This window comes from Erpetoichthys calabaricus, chromosome 18 (assembly GCF_900747795.2).
Source record: "Erpetoichthys calabaricus chromosome 18, fErpCal1.3, whole genome shotgun sequence".
NCBI lineage: Eukaryota > Metazoa > Chordata > Cladistia > Polypteriformes > Polypteridae > Erpetoichthys > Erpetoichthys calabaricus.
In genome coordinates, this window is record NC_041411.2 from 42,667,527 (window position 1) to 42,691,079 (window position 23,553).

General features: G+C 45.2%; 1 protein-coding gene across 1 annotated transcript; it reads left to right on the forward strand.

Annotated features, from left to right (window-relative positions):
- The first annotated feature begins 726 nt into the window (after positions 1-726).
- Positions 727-23,331, forward strand: nipsnap1 (nipsnap homolog 1 (C. elegans)). Its single transcript, XM_028824624.2, has 10 exons — positions 727-910; positions 6,708-6,835; positions 7,142-7,187; positions 14,540-14,634; positions 17,989-18,059; positions 18,288-18,428; positions 18,570-18,601; positions 20,718-20,812; positions 21,913-21,996; positions 22,793-23,331. The coding sequence occupies exons 1-10, from the start codon at positions 822-824 to the stop codon at positions 22,855-22,857; spliced, it is 846 nt and encodes a 281-aa protein (XP_028680457.2). The 5' UTR covers positions 727-821; the 3' UTR covers positions 22,858-23,331.
- The last annotated feature ends 222 nt before the right edge of the window (positions 23,332-23,553 follow it).

The following is a 23,553-nucleotide window of genomic DNA, read 5'->3' on the forward strand; positions in this document are numbered from 1 at the left end:
GTTAGGTGCATTGGCGATTGTAAATTGTCCCGTGTGTGTGTGTGTGTGTGCCGTGCGCATGCGCCCTTCCCGGAGTTTGTTTCCTGCTTTGCGCCCTGTGTTGGATGGGATTGGCTCCAGCAGACCCCTGTGACCCTGTAGTTAGGATATAGCGGGTTAGATAATGAATGGATGGACTATAGCTCTCACTTCCAGACTGACGCATCTCAACATTTTTTAATGATCTCGATAGGAATTTGCTTTGATTGTGGTATTTTGTGATTGTTGAACCTTTTTTGCTCTGATGGTAAGAGTCAACGCAATTGAGACTGTGTTCCGGTCTCTGACTCTGATTGTCATTTTGATTGCGTGGATTTAACTAGGGAGACATTCTTTTTTCACACAGTGCCAGTTGCTATTGCATAATTTTGGTCATTAGATAAATTTTAAAGTGTTACTTGCTCACTCAGGTGCGTTTAATCTGTACTGCAAAAATGACAAGACCCGAAAATAGTGAAAAATGTGTAACTGACGGAATCGAGAGAAAGGTACGTACTAAAACAATAACGCATGAAGGTGTTTTCTCCGGCAAGGCGCTGTATACAGCAGATTACTCTTTAACAGAACGCTGTCTCCTCGCTTTGTCAGTATTTCACTCTCCTGATAAAAGCGCGCCTGGCCGGTGTTGGGGCGGGGCTGCTTGGAGCCTCTCTCATTGGGGCCACTCCCTTCTGATCCCGCCCACCTGTGACCTTTGAGCTTGTGGCTCGAGGCAGATGGAGAATCCAGAGGTGTGCTTGAGCTAATCTGCTCAGCACAGCGTAACACTCAACCCTCAAGAGATGGCGATAGTCTCGCGTGTCCACGTCTTGTGCAAAAAAGTTCTCCTTCTGAGCAAGACCGTCCCGTGGGAACCGCTGGTCTTTAGCAGGTAAGTCCGTTACCTGAAGTGATAGCAGAAATGCTGCGCCGACCTTTGCAGGTTAATGCGGATGGGGATGTCGGTTTGTGGGGTAATCGGAGTAATAGAAACAGTTTAAGGTAACGTAGTAGGACGTTGAGCACGTACTTGTAGATCTGACACCCCGAGAAACTGCTGACATTCCCAGCGATCGGCAGTCTAGCGGCCCCGCCAATACTGTCATAAGGTATTGGTGCTCGTGCCCAGTTGTTTCGAAACGCCAGGGAAAAAGAATAGGCCGGGGGGAAGGTCGATATGTGAAACACAATAAATTTTATTTTACGTCGCAGGCGATGAGATAAAGACATAGCGTCCATCGCAAGGCGCTGGGCCAAACTGAAATCCATTACCTTAACCCGCATGTCTCGAGGGATTTGGAAGAAACGGCAACATCCAAGCATAGGATCTGAATATGGTATGTTAGATCCATGAGGTGATAGAAAGGGGTTTAATGGCCATTATACAAGTTCCCCCACAGTCACATATGGTCCCCCCTCATACAATGCAATGATCATCTGAGAATTTCTCAAGAAGGTTTGCTTCCAAGTTTGAACAACTGATAAAAACTCCCTTGAAAAATGTATCGTTGTACTGTGCAGGATGAACCCTGGACTGTTTGTTCAAGAACCAAAACTTGCTGCAGAAGCAGAATCAGTTTCACTAACACAGTTAGTCTTTAATGACCAGCTTGTTTACGAGCCTGTGATTGGTGTGTTCTGTGTAGATATAATAATAATAATAATAATTCATTACATTTATATAGTGCTTTTTCTCAGTACTCAAAGCGCTATCCACACAGGGAGGAACCGGGAAGCGAACCGACAATCTTCCACAGTCTCCTTACTGCAAAGCAGCAGCACTACCACTGCGCCACCTGTGAGGATATCAACAAGAGGAGGAGGAAGAGGTGTGTTGAGGAGGATACCAGAGGGATGATTGTAAGTTAGGGGATGAAGTACTAGGGTGTTGTACTGTGTTAGCCATTATGAATGTAGTGAGAAGTGAATCAAAATGACACCTTTTATTGGCTAACTAAAAAGACTACAATATGCAAACTTTCGAGGCAACTCAGGCCCCTTCTTCAGGCAAGATCAGCTCTGCCTAACTTGATCACAGTGACTCAAGACCTGATTCATTCCTAAAAACATAACAGGGTGCAGTCTTCAGAGAGTCTCTGTCGGATTGTCTGCATTTTGTATTTGAGATCTGCCAAGAAACCCGGTAATACTTCTTATCACCCAGGGACGAGGCTTTTAAAGACCTGATGGCTTAGCCTCTTAGCCATTAACTGACCAAACAAGAACAAAAAAATGGTCTCTTCATATTTGTAAAAGTACTTATGATTAGAACTCGATGGGGATCAACATGGAGTGGTGCTCAATTTATTTCAATACAGGGTGATAAGCAAGAGGCAAACTTGGATGGGACACATGGTTAAGTAAACAAGTCGAGCACAGAATTGGCAGGACAACGTGGGAGGTAGGCAATGTATCAGCCACAGGGAGCAAATGTGGACTCCACGTAGAAAGTGCTGCAGTCAGCCCAGGCCACAAAGACATTCAAGAGATGCAGAACTAAATTACAGAAGGGGTTAACGGGTCAGTATTAGGTATAAATATGTAAAGTGGACTTAAAGGAAGCCCATGGAAGTTGAATGGGAAGGCAGCCATGTTTAAATCAGGGCCCAGTGCTATAACTTTTTGTAGATGCATTAACACAATATTTGAAAAGATCTCTTTTCAGATTATTTTTTTCATGTTCCAGATGCTGTTCATCTAGGTGGAGGAATCGGGGTGCTGAGAAATGCATCCAAAGAAATGCTCGTTCAATGAGATTTATGTGACAGGGAAATGCAAAAGACCCAAATGTGGTCTCGTGGGGGGGGGGGGACTTAATGAAGTTTATGCCTTAACTAAGATGACACTAATACATGATACCCCACATGGGGCAGACTTTTAATCTGAACTCATGCTGGTCTCCCACAGCCATTTATTGAAATAAGCAGCTTTACAAAATATGCATCATCAGTGGTGTAGCAGGATATTACATTGGCACAGCGGTTATTACTGCCGCTTTACAGATCTAGGGACCTGGGTTCAGTACCCACCTTGTTATATGGAATTTGCACATTCTGCCCTTGTCTTTGTGTGTTTTGTTTTTTCTTTCATTAAGGTAATGATTTCCCACCTCATACTGTATCTCAAAGACAAAGCTTTAGGTTAATTAGTTTGTGTTAGCTTGCCCTGCAGTAGAGGGACATCCACTGCCCAATTGAACTTGTGCCTTATGCCAGTGTTTCTCACATCACTGTTAGAGGGTGGTGGGGTGTGTGAGGGTCCCACTTAGTGAATTCATCATATAGCAGCCGGCAACCCACTTTTGGTTGAGAAACTCGGCCTGGATTCGAGTGCGCCCCATGTACCCAAACTACTTGTTCAATTTTTTTGGATTGGTCATATATATAAACAAAATGGGCCAGATTTTGTAATAACATCAGTCAAAACCTGTTATAGCTCAGGGCCTTGATGCCAGTGCTTCTCCTGCGCTCTTGGCAAAATGCTTTTAATTACAGCCTGCGATCCACTTCATTACGACAACATGGTCTTGTGCACCATCCGTGCGAATGCTCACACAGCACTTCCACTTCAGCCCGTGCTCTGTCATGTAACAGTCAAAGAATCTTAAACAGTTCCTTACGTAAGTGCAAAAACAGCAAATCACCATCAACAAAGCGTGAACAAGCAGCCATAGCAGTAGCCTGATCAACTTGTAAAGTGAAACGCAAGTCTTTCAGTTTTTCAACGAGTCATCCTTCCAAGTCGTTTGACATGTCACACAAGTGTCGTGCGATTGTGTCATTTGACAGTGGGATAGCCCTTAGTTTTTGAGGCGCTAGTCTCATCCAGGATAACCGATGCCATATCCAAGGCTGCGTGGAAGACAAACACCTCCAGTTAGTGTGCTTTATGTAGCTCTGTTGGCGACTTTGTATGAGGCTACTTGTGCTTTGGAGTTCGCTGTTGCCGCTTTTACAAAGCGACTTTCGTGCTCGCCACATGCTTTCAGTTTTCTCTAATAAAAACTCGAGTAGTTTATTGACGTAACCGGGGTGTAATCTATACTTATAAAAGCCAAATGCCACTGACTCACTCATCACGAAATCTCCCGAACCATGAGGACTTGGGACTTGAAATTTGGAATGTAAGTGCTTACTAAGAAACAGTTTTAAAAATTTCATGGTCCAAGTGCGAAATTTCGTATATTTTTTTTAGACCTGTTTGTATGTCTGTCTGCTTTTCACGAGAGAACTACTTAACAGATTTAGATCTTTTTTTTTTTTCTTTAATTTGCTTGAACATTCCATTTATTTTGCGACTTTCTCATTGCGCTAAGTATCATAGTTTGATTGTGGTACCGATCTATTAGCGCGAATCCAAGAGAGACTGTAACGTTCTCTGACAGTAATATCGCTCATCGCACCGTGCCCCGCGCATGCGCACTTCACCAGAAGTCACGCACACAGGGATTTTATTAAAGAGGATAATTTGCTTGAACATTCTGTTTATTTTGCGACTTTCTCATTGCGCTAAGTATCGTAGTTTGGTTGTGGTACCAATTTATTAGTGTGAATCCAAGAGAGACTCATCGGGCTGCGGGGCCCTCCTCACTCAGGCATCTGCCTCAGGGCGTAGCCTTAACTCCGCTTAGTTAGCGAATGAGAGAACTACTTAACGGGTTTAGATCTTTTATTTTTCTATAATTTGCTTGAACATTCCGGTTGATTTTGCGACTTCTCTCAATGTGCTAAGAATCATAGTTTGCTTGCTGGAGCAATATATCCAGGCTAATCTGAGACAGAGGCTGTAGGCTGAGGGTAAGGTGAGAGTGACGTCAGGCGTCGAGAACTGGGCGGGGCCGGGCCCACCTCACTGTCCTGTTTCACTTATACGTGGCCGGAGCCACAGGGGACAGCTGGTGTTTCTATATGCCTTCCCAATTTGTTTAGCTTCATATTGTCAGCTGCTAGGATTTTCAGACATAGACAGGGTTGCCAGATGCCCCAATTTCAGTGGGACTATCCCAAGATCGACAGACAAATCCCAAGTCCCTCATTGCCTCTGAAAATCCCCGCTGAACAAAAATTGTATATAGTACAATGTAAAATACCACTTTTAATGAATAAAATGTGTAAATGTCAGCTGAATCCAAATATATGAATCGCGTGCCCTCGTGTTGTCATACGTTTGTTGCGAGGAGTACTATTGTGATTATTTTGTGATAGTTCTCTTCTATATACAGTATGTGCTTATTTACATATATGATTAGATTATACATGTTTATATATTTATAGTCAAGTCAAGTCGGGGAGCATGCACTGGTATAGCGTGTTGCCGCACCCACTACACGGCGAAACAACTCGGGATCCCGGTTTGCAACCCCCTAGGCAGAAACGCAGTCCAGTCCCACCCCCCGGAAATGACCCTCTATCTGCTGCAGCCAGTAGTTACGTGGGCGACCCCTTGGCCTGGTCCAACCACTCGGGTCCCCAACAATGAGGATCTTACGAGCTGGATCACCCTCGGGGAAACGCGCCACATGGCTGTAGTGCCGTCACTGATGCTCCCTCACAATGCAGGTAATGTGCCTCATTCGGGACTCCATGAGCAACACAAAGTCAAACCAACGGTACCCAAGGATTTTCCGGAGAGACACAGTACCAAAGGAGTCCAGTCTTCGTCTCAGGTCACTGGATAGCGTCCATGTCTCGCAACCATATAGCAAGACAGGAAGCACCAGGACTCTAAAGACTTGGACCTTCGTCCTTTTGCAAAGATAGTAAACCTCTCGACAAGGTCTACACCCTGCTGATGGTTGTGCCCAAGAGGTCATTAAAGGCTGGATCTTGGTTTTTATCCAGGACACTCGTAAGCCCAGACACCCAGAATCCTCGCTCAGTTTCTCAAGCGCCCCGATCAGAGCCTCCTTTGACTCTGCAAAGATCACAACATCATCAGCAAAGTCAAGATCTGTGAATCTTTCTTCACCAACAGATGCCCCCCAGCCACTGGACCCCACTACCTTGCCCAGCACCCAGTCCATACAAGCATTGAACAGAGTAGGAACAAAAAGACACCCCTGACGAGCCCCAGAATCAACTGGGAAAAACGCAAAGGTTCTGCCTCCACTCTGCACAGCACTCACAGTACCAGTGTACAGGCCGGCCGTGATATCCAGCAACCTCAAGGGGATCCTGTGAACCCTCAGGATGTTCCACAGGGCAGCTCTATATATATCTATAATAATAATTTAATTAAAATTATCTATTTTTTTTATCTTTCTTAGTTCCCTAACATCTTTTTCTTTTGGTCGCTCAAAGTGGTGACTTTTCCGAACTCTGATTTTGGAAATCTGGCAACCCTGGACACAGAAGACACAACGGTCTTTCCTCATCTAGGGCCATAGCAAGACAGACTTCGTCATATTTTGTTGACTTCGGTGCTGAGTGACTGCCTTCGTCTGACTGATTTGTCTCGGAAGCGTCACCGGTTTTTCTTTTCGTCCATATCAAGAGTGTGTCCATGTCTTACTTCACGTTTGTTTCAGTGTTCCTATATTAAAACACATAAATTCAACTTTCAGCCTGTAGTATCATGGCGTCCCCCAAGGGGCTGCGCCACATGCTTTGAGAATCACTGTGTTAAAACATAATATGAAACATTCGACCCGTCTCAAATAAAACTGAGTTATGTTTTTCCACTTTTTCCAGGAGTTTTGCTGATGCCCAGGAGCAGGGCTGGTTTCGTTCCTTGTTTGTACACAAGGTGGATCCCAGGACGGACGCCCACTCCAGCTTACTCTCCAAGAAGGAAACCAGTGGACTGTATAAGATTCAATGTAAGAGCCACGTTTGAATCATTCAGTATAAAGGTAGCAGGCAGAGTAGGAAACTTGGGCAATTGTTGCACTGGGGGGCCACACAAGAATGACAGATAGATAGATAGATACTTTATGCATACCCAGTCAGAAGCAGGGCTGCCATGGAAGGCTTTTTGGGTGGGCATACCTCATGTATTGGCATGCATCATGATGGAGTAAATGGTAACCAGAGTTTGGTATAATATAATGGGCCAAGGCTTGTTATTCAATATAAAATTGGCAGAGCAGGCATCAGAGAATAAACACTTGGATTTCTCTTTTCAGTTCATAACGTCAAGCCGGAGTGTCTGGATGCCTACAACAGCCTCTCGTGAGTAACATTTTTCATTTTTTTTTATCTTACTCTCAACTTGATCTTGTCGAATAGGATGAGCGCACTTGTCTGGCTCAGTGGCACAATATTTAGTGGTTCAAATTGTAGTATATAAACTCTTGGTTAGTGTGGCAGCAGTAGTGTGAGGCTGACCCCCTGGATTGTTTGGACCACTCTCAACTGACTGGTCTCCAGACAGCCTGATCTTGCTCTTTGGCCCAGTCTCGATATGATGAAAGGCTTCCTAGTTTCCCTTTGAAATGCGCTGTCTTCTGTATCTCCTAACACCCCTGAGTCCACTGGTCTTCTCTCCCAACCACTGAACTCCATTCCATATGCAAAATGAACATATTTAATAATAAGAAACCAATTGGTATTGACTCTTGGTCACTTATATGTAAGGGAAGGTGCTTATTAATAGATAGTGGACTCATAAAGTACTCGGACCCCTTCACTGTCTTCACTTTATTGTGTTGTAGATTTCATTTTAGATGAGAAATTTGCCATTTTTGTCCATCGGTCTATACTAATGTGAAAACATGTTTTCAGAAAGGTCGGCAAATTTATTAAAAACTAAAAATTGAAATTTCTCCTTCATTGAAGTATTCAGATCCTTTGCTGCGGTGCTCTAAATTGTGGTCCGGTACATCCTGTTTGCTTTAATTCTCCTTCAGATGTGTTTAGAACTTGACCAGAGTCTGCCCGTGGCCAGCTGCACTGACTGGACATCACAATGCATGTCAGGAGAAGCCATGACGTCCAAGGAGCTTCCTGTAGACCTCCGCGATCAAACTGTGGTGAGGCACAGATCAGGGTAAGGGGATGAAACCATTTCTGAAGCCTTGAGTGTGCACAGGAGCAGAGTGGCCTTGATAATTGTGAAATGGAAGAAGTTTGGAACTACCAGGACTCTTCCTAGAGAGATGGTTGTCAGGCCAAACTGAATAACCGGGCAAGAACCCAGTGGTCACTCTAATGGAGCTTCGGATGTTCTCTGCTGAGGAGGGAGAACTTGTCAGAGGGACAACCATTTCAGCATCATTAAATGGATCAGGTGTTTATGGAACAGTGGCTGGACAGGATCCATCCATCCATCCATCCATTATCCAACCCGCTATATCCTAACTACAGGGTCACGGGGGTCTGCTGGAGCCAATCCCAGCCAACACAGGGCGCAAGGCAGGAGACACACCCTGGGCAGGACAGGAACCATTCTTAAGTAAAAGGCAAGTGACAGTTCAAAGGACCCGGAGAGCATGACGGGACAAAGATTCTATAGTATGATGAGACAAAAATAGAACTGTGTGGGCAAAACTCCGGGTTTTATGTCTGGTGAAGACCAGGCACAGCTCATCTCCTGTCTAATACCATCCCTACGGTGAAGCATGGTGGTGGCAACATCACATTATGGGTGTACTGGGATAGGAAGACTGGTTAGAATCGAGGAAAGGGTGACTGCAGCCATATACAGAGTGGTCTTTGAAGAGGAAAACCTGCATCAGGGTGCACGCGACCTCATACTTGGGGGGCACAGGTCAACTTTCAACACGCCAACAACTCGAAGCATACAGCCAGGACAATGCTGGAGGAGCTTTGGGCCAAGTGTCTGAGTGGCCCCACCGTAGCCCAGGAGCAGGGACAGAAATGAGGGAGCGATGAATGTAGAGAGGTCCTTGAAGGAAACCTGCTCCAGGGTGCACAGACCACCTGTCAGCACCACAATGAACCGAAGCATACAGTCAAGACAACACTGGACCGTCCTTGAGTGGCCCCACCAAAGCCCACATATAAACCCCCTAGAACGTCGGTGGAGATTCCTGAGGAGAGAACTTTAGCGATGCTTCCCATCCAAGAGGATCTGCCAGGAAGAATGAGATAAACTGCTCAAATCCAGGTGTGCAAAGGGCGTCAAGACTTACCCAGGGGCTTCTGCAAAGTACGGAATTGAGGGTCTAAATACTTACTGTATATGAAAGGAGAGATATCAGTTTTTTGATTTTTAAAGAAATTGCAAACCCGTTTTACTTTGTCATTATGGGTTTTTGAATGCAGATTGGGGAGCAAAAAAAGGCAAACATATCCAATTAAAATGAAATCGACAATACAATAAAGTGTGCAGAACGCTGAAGGGGTCTGAACGCGACAAAGACTGACTGGTCTTGTCTTAATTTGGTCAGTCAGAAAATGGGCAGATCATAGTGTTACTTTATTTAGCTTTTTGTGGCTTTGCTCCATGCTGCTGATGGCACCTCACCTACAAAGTTCTTTTTAAAGACCTTGTGACACCATATGTGGCTTATTAGGACTGATAAACACCAGGCCTCTAAACCTCCATGTGCTTGTGAGACTTTCACTGCACTCTTTAAGTTGCAGTGGTTCACTTGGGGGTCCTTATTAGTGATGTGGACCGATGGGGCGATCACGAGCCATCCTGAAACCCAAACACTGATACGGAAAGCCAAAGTACAACAAGAATGGGGTTTATTAAATGGATTGAAATATTTATAGCAAGGGAGACAATAAAGCTTACATAAAGGGTATCCAACACAATCGCAGCCCCTGAGGGATGGCCGATCTGCTTACCTACTGTATAGTAAAGGCTTCACTGCCCACCTTCCAAACTCCACACTTTGTCACCATGCTGGCCTTACGTACTCCCACCAGATGACCCTTTGTCCAACATTAGTGAGGATCTCATCTGGCAGCCAGAAGGTGCTTTTAAACACAATAGCACACTTCCTGCGCCCTGGACGATGTCATAAGGCCTGGTGGGCATGCAGGTGGACCTCCGACCTAAGCACACCAGGTCTTCCGATGTATGTCTAGCACCTTTGAGATGTACTGATGAGGGCCAAACTGGCTGCCCTACCACTATGCTCAAGGATCTACCAGACATGTTGGCCTATGTAGTACATTGAGGAAGCCCTTATAATGTATCGGGGTCATGAAAATCAGTTGTGCACCCCCTGCTGCTCACAAAAGGTATTGCTGCCAGGGTTTAATCTTAATACATAATCCACCTGCCTCCTCACTCACTCACTCACTCACTCACGTCCGTCTGAAGCTGAATGCGCAGTCGCCTTCTGCGCAGCTGCCCGAAAAACCTTATGAGACCGACATCCAACCCCAACATCGCGGCAGGCGGCGGATTTACGGCCGCAAAAATTCAAAGAGAAAGGTGACTTCGAATAAAGCTCTAGAGGCCTGAAAGGCGATTTCGACTACAGCTCAAGGCCTAATTACGCATTCTGATTCAATTACGCATTCATTCAATACACCTACAGTATATCAGGTTTGTGGTGCTTATACTTATTACTATTCCATATTGTACTGGAACATTCATCATTCAATATTATACTATAGGCCTGGAAAATTCATCAACTAACAGTACAAGCCTGTACAGTAATGAGTAAAGCGGACTACAATCATTACAAAACAACTTCTTCGTTACTTATCATTTGTTCTTCATACACTGCTGACACAAACTCGTGCCCGTTTCATCTTACGTTGTCGAAACGGGCTCTTTGTCTAGTTCATAATAATGTCTACTGTATACTCTAACTGGTGGACATGTGATCAACTTAACATTCCCAATAATAATAACCTCTAAAGTACAGTATTTGAGAAGTCCTTCATTTTTTGTGAACGTTTGCACACTTTGTGTTTGCTTGATGGACTGAATGGCTTCCTCTCATTTGTCACACGTCTGAAGTTTTTCTGTTGATTTAACAGTCGAAACAGGCAACAGTGACTTGTGCAGTTTCATTGAACTGTATCGTATTGTCGTTTTCACCTCACGTGTGACCCTGAATTGGATATAAACAGGTACAGACAATTGATGGGATACTTTGTTTTTTTTTAAATCGCAGACAGACAGACATTTAAGGTAAATTAGTTCTTTTAGGTGAAGAAGCTAAACTATTTCTACTCCCTAATAATGGCACCAGAAAGTGATTAGCAAGTGCAAGAAAGAATTTCACAGTACTCTGTGCAAGTGACAATAGTGACCCTGTAAATCTATAAAGCTACAGCAGGTTGTGATGGATTCAAATTTTGTATGGAATCTGAAGCAGTGCACTTCAAAAACATAAATAAAATAAAACTAAATAAAATAAAATAAGGCAATCCTTTCTATGAATATAGTTCATGTAGTCAAGCTTTGTTTCACATAAATCTTTTCTTTACGTGCTTTCCACTTGTGGCCACAAGGTGGCAGCATAAACACACTTCCATGCGTCCATTTTTCTCAATGCGGCTCCCTCTTGAGTTCTTTAGATTTGACGGCGTGTGCGAGCCAGTCCTGGCAGCCTCTTCATAGTGTATGTGGCATTGTCCTTCAATCCCAGAGCAAATCCTTAAATATCTTGGTGGAAGGACATCATCCTTCAGGGTGGTTTTGGCTTTGTGCAGATTGAACTATCACAGATGGGCAGGGATGAACCCCACTTGAGTGCCATGAAATAAGGCAGGAACCAACTGTGCATAAGGGAGCCTGTCCACCTTACACATCAGGACAATTTAGAGGGACCAATTTACACAACACACACCCTACTGGAAAGTGGGGGCAAAACCTACACTGACACAAAGAGACAGTGCCAGGGCCAGGAATTGACACCACATCCATAAAGGGCAGAGCACTTGGCACATCTGAAGCTAATCTGAATATAGCCAAAAGTTGGGGGGCAGCCACAGCTGCACAGACTGCTGAAATTATCTATGGCATTGCCAAAAATGGACTGCTGGGCATTGATGCCTGATGCGCCTCCACTGCTAGTAATGGGCCAACTGCAGGGTCATCAACTGGGAACCACACTCCCTTGATGTTTTGCCTTTTAATCCCAGTATATCTCAGAACAGTAGGCATGTTTCCCTAGTGCCATATTGATATTAACATCAAATGATGTCACTGTTTCATGACATGAATCCATTGTAGGCAGAAACAGAAGGCTGACACCTGTAGGGAGAAACCAGACTGCGAACATAATCTCCATCATGCTCTGCTCACAAGCCAAAAGTGATTGCCAGGTAGCACCATTGTTGTACAGACGGACCTGTAGGAGGATTTGGAGGCGGGGCTTTAAAGGGGCAGGTGCATTGTGAGAGTGAAGGTGGAGTTATATTTGATTAGACTCCACCCCCTTTTCGGGAAGCTGTCTTTCCATTCTCGCCGTGACGCTCCCCAGAAACCAGCCATATCGTCTGCAAAGACGTTACTCTGCACTTTATAAATGGACAAAAACGCAAACTCTAGTTCTTTATTCTTTATTTGTCCCTTTTCACCTAAAGCTACTGCATATCTTTTAACACTGCAGAGGACACAGAATCCATCCATTTTCCAACCCACTACATCCGAACACAAGGTCACGGGGGTCTGCCAGAGCCGATCCCAGCCAGCACAGGGTGCAAGGCAGGAACCAATCCCGGGCAGGGTGCCAGCCCACCGCAGGACACCCATACACCAAGCACACACTAATGACAATTTAGGATCACCAATGCACCTAACCTGCATGTCTTTGGACTGTGGTAGGAAACCAGAGCACCCGGAGGAAACCCACGCAGACACGGGGAGAACATGCAAACTCCACGCAGGGAGGACCCGGGAAGTGAACCCAGGTCTCCTAACTGTGAGACAGCGCTACCACTGCGCCACCGTGCCGCCCGGATCTATCTATCTATCTATCTATCTATCTATCTATCTATCTATCTATCTATCTATCTATCTATCTATCTATCTATCTATCTATCTATCTATCTATCTATCAGTACTGACACCTGGTGACCACTGAATAAGCCTGTGCTCCAACTGGAATAACAAAAGCAATGTAACCAACCATGTCTCAAAAGTTACAAGGTGAGAAGTAAACTAAAGTCATGGCACCTCCTGTCCACACTGCCTTGTTAAAAGCCTCCGTTTCAGCACATGGCGCTCCCCACCACCCTCACACTAGATAACAGGAATTGATGAAGTGAGAGTGTGCCACCCTCACGTGGGCACATGAATCAATTAAGTGATTTGCTAGACAGGATGCTAGACATTTGCTTCTTCGTAAACCATGGGAATAGGGAGCCGGTGCTAGACTGGACACATGAGGAGGCCGAGGTCCCCTTGGGAGTGAATGAGACAGCCACAAGGGGGAGTGTTGAGGTCGATGGGGTCTTTGCAAATCAGCAACAAATGGAAGTTTGGAAAACTACCAACTAAATGCTAAACGGGTTTGTCCTTCCAACTGTGCTGCCCTTTTTGTCCTGTGATGTATTAATACAAAATGTCACTAGATGGGCTGTTTTCAACCAGTCAGCACTCACTTGTCGAGTTCTTTTTGACTTTTGAAATCCCCAACTGAAATGTTTGCTATATATATATAGGAGGGTGGCACGGTGGCACAGCAGTTAGTGTTGCCTTACAGTTTCTTGTGTTCAAGTCTGTGTGTGGAGTTTGCTTGTTCTCCCCTTATCTGCATGGAGTTTCCTCTTAATTTCCCTAAGGACGTGCTGGTTATGTTGGAAGTTCCAACTTGGTCCTTTTAGGTATGTGCGTGAGTGGGCTCTCTAATGGGTCAAATAGACTTTGGCTCCCTGTGACCCTTAGGCCACATTTTTTGTAACGTGATCAGATTCCAATTTTTGCAATTGGTGTAAATCATCTTTAAAACCCCAAGATGTCTGATTTTTTTAAAATCACGTGCAGGCCACTTTCACACGTGGTACTGAGTTCCACTTCAATTCCACCCCCACCCCATATCTGATAAGTTTTTAAATCGGATCATCCCTCCACAATGTGTCTTGAGTACATGCGTCTGCATCATGTAGGGTAGGAGGTTCCATCTGGGGTTCTCTCTCTTCTCTTTCCTTCCACTACTGTTATTTGTTTGTCTCATCAGTGAGGTGGTTGTTCTCAAAGTGAACTGTGAGATGATAGATCATAAGACACCATAGGGAACATCATGTAGCAGGCCATGTTGATCTGGTCTTTGCTCAGAAGCTGGAAATGATGAGATGGCAGTTGAAAGAGGTGGATCCACAAATAAGCAGAATTAACATGGGCCATTGCAACTCCTGGCGATCCACAGGCTGATAACTACGAGAATAAGAATTCGAGCAGAAGTACCTTCAAGACCAAGCATGGCTACATCCTGAACACTCATTAAATGTATCCATTCACTTTCCTAACCCACTTAATCCGAGATCAGAGTCGTGAGGGTCTGCAGCATTGGGCTGACTTTCCCAAGTGTGTGTCTGCTGCACCGAGGCACCTGCTGAAGTGCCATCCTTTCAGTGCTTTAGCCCAGATGGCAAGATGCACCTGTCCCCAAAAATGACCAGCAGCTTTCTCTTTTTTTGGACTGCAGGGCAGAGGTTCAACAGCGGCTGCACCGAGCAGAGGACTACCCTTGTGAGATTCTGGGCAGCTGGAACACCTGGTATGGAGAGCAGGATCAGGCGGGTAAGTGATTGATTGTCCTTTGTGTGACTGCTGTGGGCAAGGGTGGTAGTAGTAGTCAGCCCAGAGACATTATTCTGGGAAAGTGTTTTGTGCCATGGTCACAAATGGTCACGTGTTGTGAGGGTCTGCTGGGAACGTCTGGCAGAGCCCCCGTTAGAAGAAGCTTCAACTCCCACCTCCGGCAGAACTTCGACCACGTCCCGAGGGAGGTGGGGGACATTGAGTCCGAATGGGCCATGTTCCGTGCCTCTATTGTTGAGGCGGCTGACTGGAGCTGTGGCCGTAAGGTGGTCGGTGCCTGTCGTGGCGGCAATCCCCGAACCCGTTGGTGGACACCGGCGGTGAGGGATGCTGTCAAGCTGAAGAAGGAGTCCTACCGGTCCCATTTGTCCTGTGGGACTCTGGAGGCAGCTAATAGGTACCGGCAGGCCAAGCGGAATGCAGCTTCGGTGGTTGCTGAGGCAAAAACTCGGGCATGGGAGGAATTTGGGGAGGCCATGGAGAACGACTTTCGGACAGCTTCGAGGAGATTCTGGTTCACCGTCTGGCGTCTCAGGAGGGGGATGCAGTGCAGTGTCAGCACTGTATATGGTGGTGATGGTGCGCTGCTGACCTCGACCCGGGACGTTGTGGGTCGGTGGGGGGAGTACTTCGAAGACCTCCTCAATCCCACTAACATGCCTTCCAATGAGGAAGCAGAGCCTGGGGACTCGGAGGTGGGCTCCCCCATCTCTGGGACTGAGGTCACCGAGGTGGTCAAAAAACTCCTTGGTGGCAGGGCCCCAGGGGTGGATGAGATACGCCCGGAGTTCCTCAAGGCTCTGGATGCTGTAGGACTGTCTTGGCTGACACGTCTCTGCAACATCGCATGGACATCAGGGACAGTGCCTCTGGATTGGCAGACCGGGGTGGTGGTCCCCCTCTTTCAGAAGGGGGACCGGAGGGTGTGTTCCGACTACAGAGGGATCACACTCCTCAGCCTCCCTGGAAAAGTCTATTCAGGGGTTCTGGAGAGAAGGGTCCGTCGGATAGTCAAACCTCGGATTCAGGAGGAACAGTGTGGTTTTTGTCCTGGTCGGGGAACAGTGGACCAGCTCTACACCCTTAGCAGGATCCTGGAGGGTGCATGGGAGTTCGCCCAACCAGTCTACATGTGTTTTGTGGACTTGGAAAAGGTGTTCGACCGTGTCCCTCGGGGAATCCTGTGGGGGGGTACTCCGGGAGTATGGGGTACCAGACCCCCTGATAAGGGCTGTTCGGTCCCTGTACAGCCGGTGTCAGAGCTTGGTCCGCATTGCCAGCAGTAAGTCGAACCCATTTCCAGTGAGAGTTGGACTCCGCCAGGGCTGCCCTTTGTCATCGATTCTATTCATAACTTTTATGGACAGAATTTCTAGGCGCAGCCAGGGTGTTGAGGAGGTCTGGTTTGGTGGACTCAGGATTGGGTCACTGCTTTTTGCAAATGATGTTGTCCTGTTTGCTTCATCAGGCTGTGATCTTCAGCTCTCTCTGGATCAGTTCGCTGCTGAGTGTGAAGCGGCTGGGATGGGAATCAGCACCTCCAAATCCGAAACCATGGTCCTCAGCCGGAAAAGGGTGGAGTGCCCTCTCAGGGTTGGGAGCGAGATCCTGCCCCAAGTGGAGGAGTTCAAGTATCTCGGGGTCTTGTTCACGAGTGAGGGAAGAATGGAGCGTGAGATGATGCAGGCTCTGCATCGGTCTGTCGTGGTGAAAAAGGAGCTGAGCCGCAAGGAGAAGCTCTCAATTTACCAGTCGATCTATGTTCCTACCCTCACCTATGGTCATGAGCTATGGGTAGTGACCGAAAGAACGAGATTGCGAATACAAGCGGCTGAAATGAATTTCCTCTGCAGGGTGTCTGGGCTCTCCCTTAAAGATAGGGTGAGAAGCTCAGTCATCCGGGAGGGGCTCAGAGTAGAGCCGCTGCTCCTCTGCATCAAAAGGAGTCCGATGAGGTGGCTCGGGCATCTGATCAGGATGCCTCCTGGATGCCTCCCTGGTGAGGTGTTCCGGGCACGTCTAATCGGTAGGAAGCCCCGGGGAAGACCCAGGACACGCTGGAGGGACTATGTCTCCTGGCTGGCCTGGGAACGCCTCGGGATTCTCCCGGAAGAGCTAGAAGAAGTGGCCGGGGAGAGGGAAGTCTGGGTATCTCTGCTCAAGCTGCTGCCCCCGCGACCCGACTTCGGATAAGCGGAAGAGGATTGATGGTCACAAAAGTAAAGTGAAACTGATGTCCTACATGAAAGTCAGCCAAGCAGCCGCAGACATACCCCCCCTCCCCCCCCCCTTGTGATGCTCTGTCCATCAGTGGATTCTGGGAAGGCGGCTGAATGCTTTTCATTGGTTGTGCTAATGTTGTGGTCATTTTTTGTCATCTTTTGAGTTTTGGCATTATTTGGTTTTAGGGTTTGGTGCGATGTGGGGGGTCTACCAATCCACGAAGCTGGAACCCCCATCACGAAAATATATTGTATTCATGCAAATAAATGGCACATTTAAATAAGTGGTGTAGCGATGTGAATCTGAAAGAAATAAACAGCGCACTTGAATATGGGCTGTGAGATCGTAAATTATCGTCTTGTTTAATAAGCTCACCAAAATGCAACACGTTCCAAATTTTAACAGCAGAATTGTAAGATGTAAGGAAACCCAAAGCTAAATCTTTAAACTGGAGAAAGGAAGAAAAAAACTTCCCTTAAAACAACCAGAGCCTTGGATTTATGATATTAAGGGGATGCAGGCTTAACAGATATCGGTGGGCGTGATACCCCTAATTCTGGTCTTACAGCTTCTCGTTTGCACCCCATTGTGTTTTGATTTAAGGCTCCATGAATATTGATGGATTAGCAAAAATTAGATTAGCAAAACCCACTGAAATACAGTCGTCATGATTTTTTGCAGCATAATTTCATCCACTAGATGGCAGCAGAATACCGTCCTGAGAGTTATTCAGGTTTTACATTGTAAAGTGGATGTCCTTCTGAGTGGCTTAACAGTAATAACATAGAATTCCAAGCCTGAGTCAAACTTGGGGTTAACACCAAGGAGATTACTAAAGAATATCAAACTCCTTAACTACGTGTATGCCTGTTTTTTTAGTTGTTCGTTTAATCTGTACAAGTAAATATTTAGGACAGGCAGGTTTAGGGGAAAGCCATAGGGAGGACCCCAAGTGGACCAGAGATTAACCTGGCGGTGTGGCTGCGGACTATTTACCTGTGCAGTATTAAGAATCTTTCTCTCCAGTCTCACTCGTCTGGAGTTCATACCACGAGCCCCACTTGGTGGTACCCTCTAAGTGTAATTGGGTCTCCGTTTTCCTCTTTGCAGTGCACCTATGGCGATATTCTGGAGGCTACCCTGCCTTAATGGAGTGTCTGAACAAGCTCCGGAAGGATAAGGTACTACGTCACGTCATTCTCTGTCCCCTGACCGAGTTTTCTTAAGCCTGTAGATATGAACAGCTTGTAAACCCCTCATAAACATCGGTCATCTGCTTCCTTGCAACACCTTTTTCATCACAAATCTTTCAGGCCCATCAGACACTTTCTTATGGGTGACAAATTCTCCGGTATCTTCTTTCACTTAACGCTGTTCAACTGCAGTTTTCCAGTTGTATCCATGTGTAGGAGTACCTGGAGTACCGCAAGGAGCGCAGCAAGATGCTCCACTCCCGCAAGAATCAGTTGCTCCTGGAGTTCAGCTTCTGGAATGAGCCATCACCCCGCCGTGGTCCCAACATCTACGAGTTGCGCACATACCACCTGAAGGTAAATAGAGGGCCCTTAAATAAGGGAGGGGTCACACATGGTGATGACAAAGCTGCATTGCCCACCCTACATCCTCCCATAGCTGCTGGCTTGCTGTTGTCTTTGTTTTTGGTGCTGATCCTTTTTCATTTTGCCTTTCAGCCTGGCACTATGATTGAGTGGGGAAACAACTGGTGAGTTCAATTTGAGCTTCAGTTCCATTCGTTGCACAGTAGATGATAAGCTTTCATCAAGGTACACCACGTGCCCGTTTCCTGCAGTTCTTGAGTGGAGGATGAGCTTCTGCAACCTTATTCTGGCAAAGAACTTGTGCATGTAGTTCAAGTTGAGATGTACGGTCAGGCATACAGATTACAGTGAAATTAGCACTGGCATTTCTGTCCATCATGGGCCATACACACCCTGGCACTGTGATCAGCAAGTATTACTGGTCCAGACAGTCTGATCTGGAATAGTCGGCTCACTCTAAAACCCACTGTTCAGAGTAGGGGACACGTGAACTTCTTACTGTGAAGTAGAGAGTCCCCTGCTCTGGAGTGCAGCCTGATCTGGAGTAGAGGATACACTCTGGTCTCTTTTGTTCTGGAGCAGCCCTTTAACCACTGCTCACATGTATTTCTGCAGCCTAATATGAAGTAGAGGATTCACTCTGCATTTTCTAATATGGAGTTGAGAGTTTACATCTGTGTGCTCTATTCTGGAATAGTGGATGGCTTTCATAATGATCTGGAGTAGCGGATACACTCGAGCTTCCTTTGTTCAGGAGTAGTACTTTAGCCATTGGTTTAGAGTAGACAATACACATCTGCACTTCCCAATGTGGAATAGGGGTTTCGTACCTGTGCCCCCTGTTCTGCAATGTAGTCTGATCTGGAGTACAAAGAACACTCTGGTTCCTTTTGTTCTGGAGTAGTCCTTTTGTCACAGTTCTGGAGTAGAGATTATCTGCTCTGTAGCTTGATCTAGACTATATGATATCCACTGGTGACTTTTGTTCTTTACCCACTATTCTAGTGTTGAGAATATACGTCTTCGCTTTCTAATATGTCTTGTGCCCCCTGTTCTGGAATAGAGGATATACATCTCTACAGCCTGATCCTGTGCCCTTTGTTCTACACCATATGATGCAACTATTCACTTTTTGGAGAAGAGGGGTCACTCCACTAACTTGTTCTGGAATAGAGGATATGCATTTCTGCATGTTTTGAAGTAGGGGTGCACTCCTTTATTCACTGAATGTATATCTGCACTTTCTTATGTGGAATAGAGGGTCCACTCCTATGCCCCCTGTCCTGGAGTCGAGGATATGCAACCGTGTATGCTAATCTGGAGTACAGGGCACCCTCCAGTTCCCTTTGTATCCTGGAGTGGTCAATTAGCAAATGTTCTGGAGTAGTCTGTGCTTTCTAATTAAGAAGTTAGAGGCTTTGCTCCCATGTCACCTGTCCTGGAGTAGGGGATATGTATCTCTGCTGCCTCCTCTGGAGTGGAGAGTATGTTTCAGAGCCCCTCGTTCTGGGAGGCTGGGTACGCCTGTTTACACCTTATTTTCTTTTGAGTAGTGGATACACTTCTTCACTGCCTGTTCTAGATAAAGACTTGCTTTAGTACTTTCTAAGGCATACTAGAGAATAAATTTCTGTCCTCTCTGTTCAAAAGTAAGGAGCAGAGTTCTAAAACTCCTGCTTCTGAAGTAGGTGGTAAAATTGTGTGTCCTTGACTAAAGGAAGGATCCTGAAGTCATTTTCTGCAGTTGACATTATCCATCTGTACTTCGTTATCTGCAGTATCCAGTACATTCCTCTGTGCCTGATCCTATACAAAATGGTAAAATATAGTGTTCCCTGATTTGGACTGTAGCTCGTTGTTCTGTACTATAGAATAAGATCTTCCTCCATGCTTCAAAGTAATTTGTGCTTCCTAATCCTGAGTAGAAGGAATACTGTACTACTCTCTTTATGTTCTGTTGTAATTAGTATAATCATGTGCCCCTGGTTTTGAGAGTACATGGTAAGATCCAGTACACTTGGACTTAAAACTGGGGGAAATGAGATCCTGGGTCCCTGTTCAGGACCAGAGGTTATCCATCTTTCCTTCAAAGTCTGGAGCGGAGTGCATGCTCCTGTTTTAGAACAGAAGACAAGATCCAGTGACCTCATTTCTGGACTAAAGAGTATATCCTCTTAGGAATCAGAGAACAGCCGTGGGGTCTATAGTTAAAAAAAAGAACATCTCAATATTTACTTAGAGATACCAGGTGGGGTTGACACGGATTTCTTCTGTTTGCAGGGCTCGGGCCATCAAACACCGTCAGGAGAACAATGAAGCTGTAGGGGGCTTCTTCACTCAGATTGGGGACCTGTATGTCGTTCATCATCTCTGGGGTTAGTGTTATAACAATCAAAACTTCTGAAAACCTGCACAGGAAATATAGGCTTGAGATCCATGTCTCTGTAGGCCAATATGTAATGATGAGAAACCTTTGAGCACTGACAGCCATATCTGTTTCTTCAATGAAACTATACAGCATCTACTGTATGTCTATCTATCTATCTATCTATCTATCTATCTATCTATCTATCTATCTATCTATCTATCTATCTATCTATCTATCTATCTATCTATCTATCTATCTATCATGCAAAGTTGACTGACTAATTCACTCATTCATCAACAAAGATACGACTTCCAATTTAGTTAAAAATGCTGAAGTTTGGCAGCATGGTACATCTCTGGCAGTAGGCATTTGCTAAGGAAGGATACTTCGATATATTCATTTTTACAGGTAGCCATCCACCCACGGTATAAAAACTAAATACACCAAAATCTCAAAAATGCCTTGACGAATTTGATTGAAATTGTGACGTTGTAGACAAATGAAAATTAGCTGTTGTTTTTTGTCATCTGTTAATAACCGTCTATCGAGTAGGACATTCTAAAGCACTGCATCCCCTTTTTGCGATATGTGCTGACAGCAATCACATGGAGCAATGGGATATGCCAGTTTATGAAAATGAAGGCTGTGTGCAAAAGGGAAGTGAAAGGAGTAAAGTCCAGCGAAATTTGAAAAAGATGTTTTTAGCAAGTGTTCTATAAAGCTCAAGTGCTTGCCAGGTGCTGTGGCTGTAGGAGGAGCCAATTTCACACAACTGATCTAATAAGAAAAGTATTTTCTTAATTGCAATGCAGACATGGGGACTACAATTCCCATCAGTCGGTGTGCTGCTCCAGATGTTTCATCAGAGCTCACAAAGTTTAAAAAGATGCATCAATAAAAGCAGCATGTCATCAAAGGTAGCACCTGCTGTGTTTTATTTTTTTCTTAACTCACATAAATGTTTGGAAATATTTCTTCTGTTGGTTGATCTTAGGTGCAATGCTAACAGACAGAAGGCAGGCTGACTGGTGATGACATGTACTCTGTCACTTTAGGTTCATGTTAACTTAAAATTAATGGAGTTTTTTTTCCTTTGTGGGGATTCAGCTTATAAGGACTTGCAATCCAGAGAGGAGACAAGAAAAGCTGCATGGAGGAAGCCTGGCTGGGATGAGAATGTCTTCTACACAGGTATTGGCCTTTTTATAGTGACTGTTGGTATTTTCAGTTGTCTATTCATTATATTAATTTACAGTGCCCTTTCCTATCTATCTATCTATCTATCTATCTATCTATCTATCTATCTATCTATCTATCTATCTATCTATCTATCTATCTATCTATCATATAGTGCCTTTCATGTCAATCAGTTGGTTTTGACCCCTAAATGGGTTTAGCACATTAGCCATTGGATGGATGAATCTATGTATGTTAAAATGTTCATCTCCTACTGGCACACAATGCTTTGGTTGTCTCTTTCCATAACTGATTCCAATGAGATTTGCTGCTGGTTGCTGTCACATGTCACATATTATGCACCTCATTTTGTTTTGTTCTTAGCAATGTTGTATGGGTAAAAAATACCTAACATTCATTATCAGCATCTACAAAAATTGTAATACATCCCATAGTTACAATAATTTAAAAAAACAAAAAAAACATTCTGACTCCATGGTTCTGTTGACATTAGGTTCAGGTTCAGCTTCTCACAAAACCCCAAAACTCACCTTGAAGGTCTGTTTTGAGTAACACTTCATGAAGGTTTTGGGACTGTTCTCCTTGCTTTGGCCGGCCCTCTGCAACTATGGCAGATTAGAGATTTTTAGAAGCAGATATTTTAGCTAACCAGACTAGCAGACCAATAATACTGCAGTGTGCCTCACTGAGCCCAGCTGTGTTCTGGGAATATTGTGGCAGGGTCCCTTACCTAGCACCATGAATGAAGTGACCATGTCCTTTTACTGACCCATCTGTTTGTGTCTTGCAGTCCCATTGGTGCAGAGCATGGAGTGTCGCATCATGATTCCTCTTGAGAATTCGCTCCTGCAGTGAGGAGTGCTGCGGTTACCTGAATTTGCTTCCATCAGTTGTTTCTGCCTTACACTTGCACTCCAAAACTGCTACAATGACCCACTGGACACAAGACCTGTGGAAGCATCCCTCACTCTTCACGCATTTCTCCCTGGATGGCCTTTGTGATCGGCATGACTCTTAGGTAGTAAGCTGAGAGACTCATTGGTATGGTAGGACTAAAGCCTGGGAATGAAGCACATTCCAGGCATCTCCACCATCTTGGGCAGACCACCACTGCTTGACGTGGACTTTGTGGGAGCCACCAAATATCAGCAGGTCTTGGGATACTGAAAACCAAACACAATGTGCTGCTCCTGAGCTCAGGAAACAACTAAAGGACAATGGATTGGATACGGACCGTGTGACGCCATTCCTGTTGATTTAACAAACGGAAGTAAATCGGGAAGATTCTTTCCAGATTTGCTTTTACAATAAATATTTTTTTTATTCTGAGTCATTGAGCAGTGATGGTTCTTCCAACATTCTATTTGTTTAGTAATCATAGAGAATTTTGACAATATTTCTCTTTAGAGCTTGGGCATAAGTGCCATCAATTTTAATGACTGGTTTTAAAGAAAAAGGAATTGAGGAATACATAGTGCCTTTCATTATAAACACTATCGCAAAGCCATAAAAATTCTTTATTTTATAGCATCTTCTATAGCTTTACAAGCA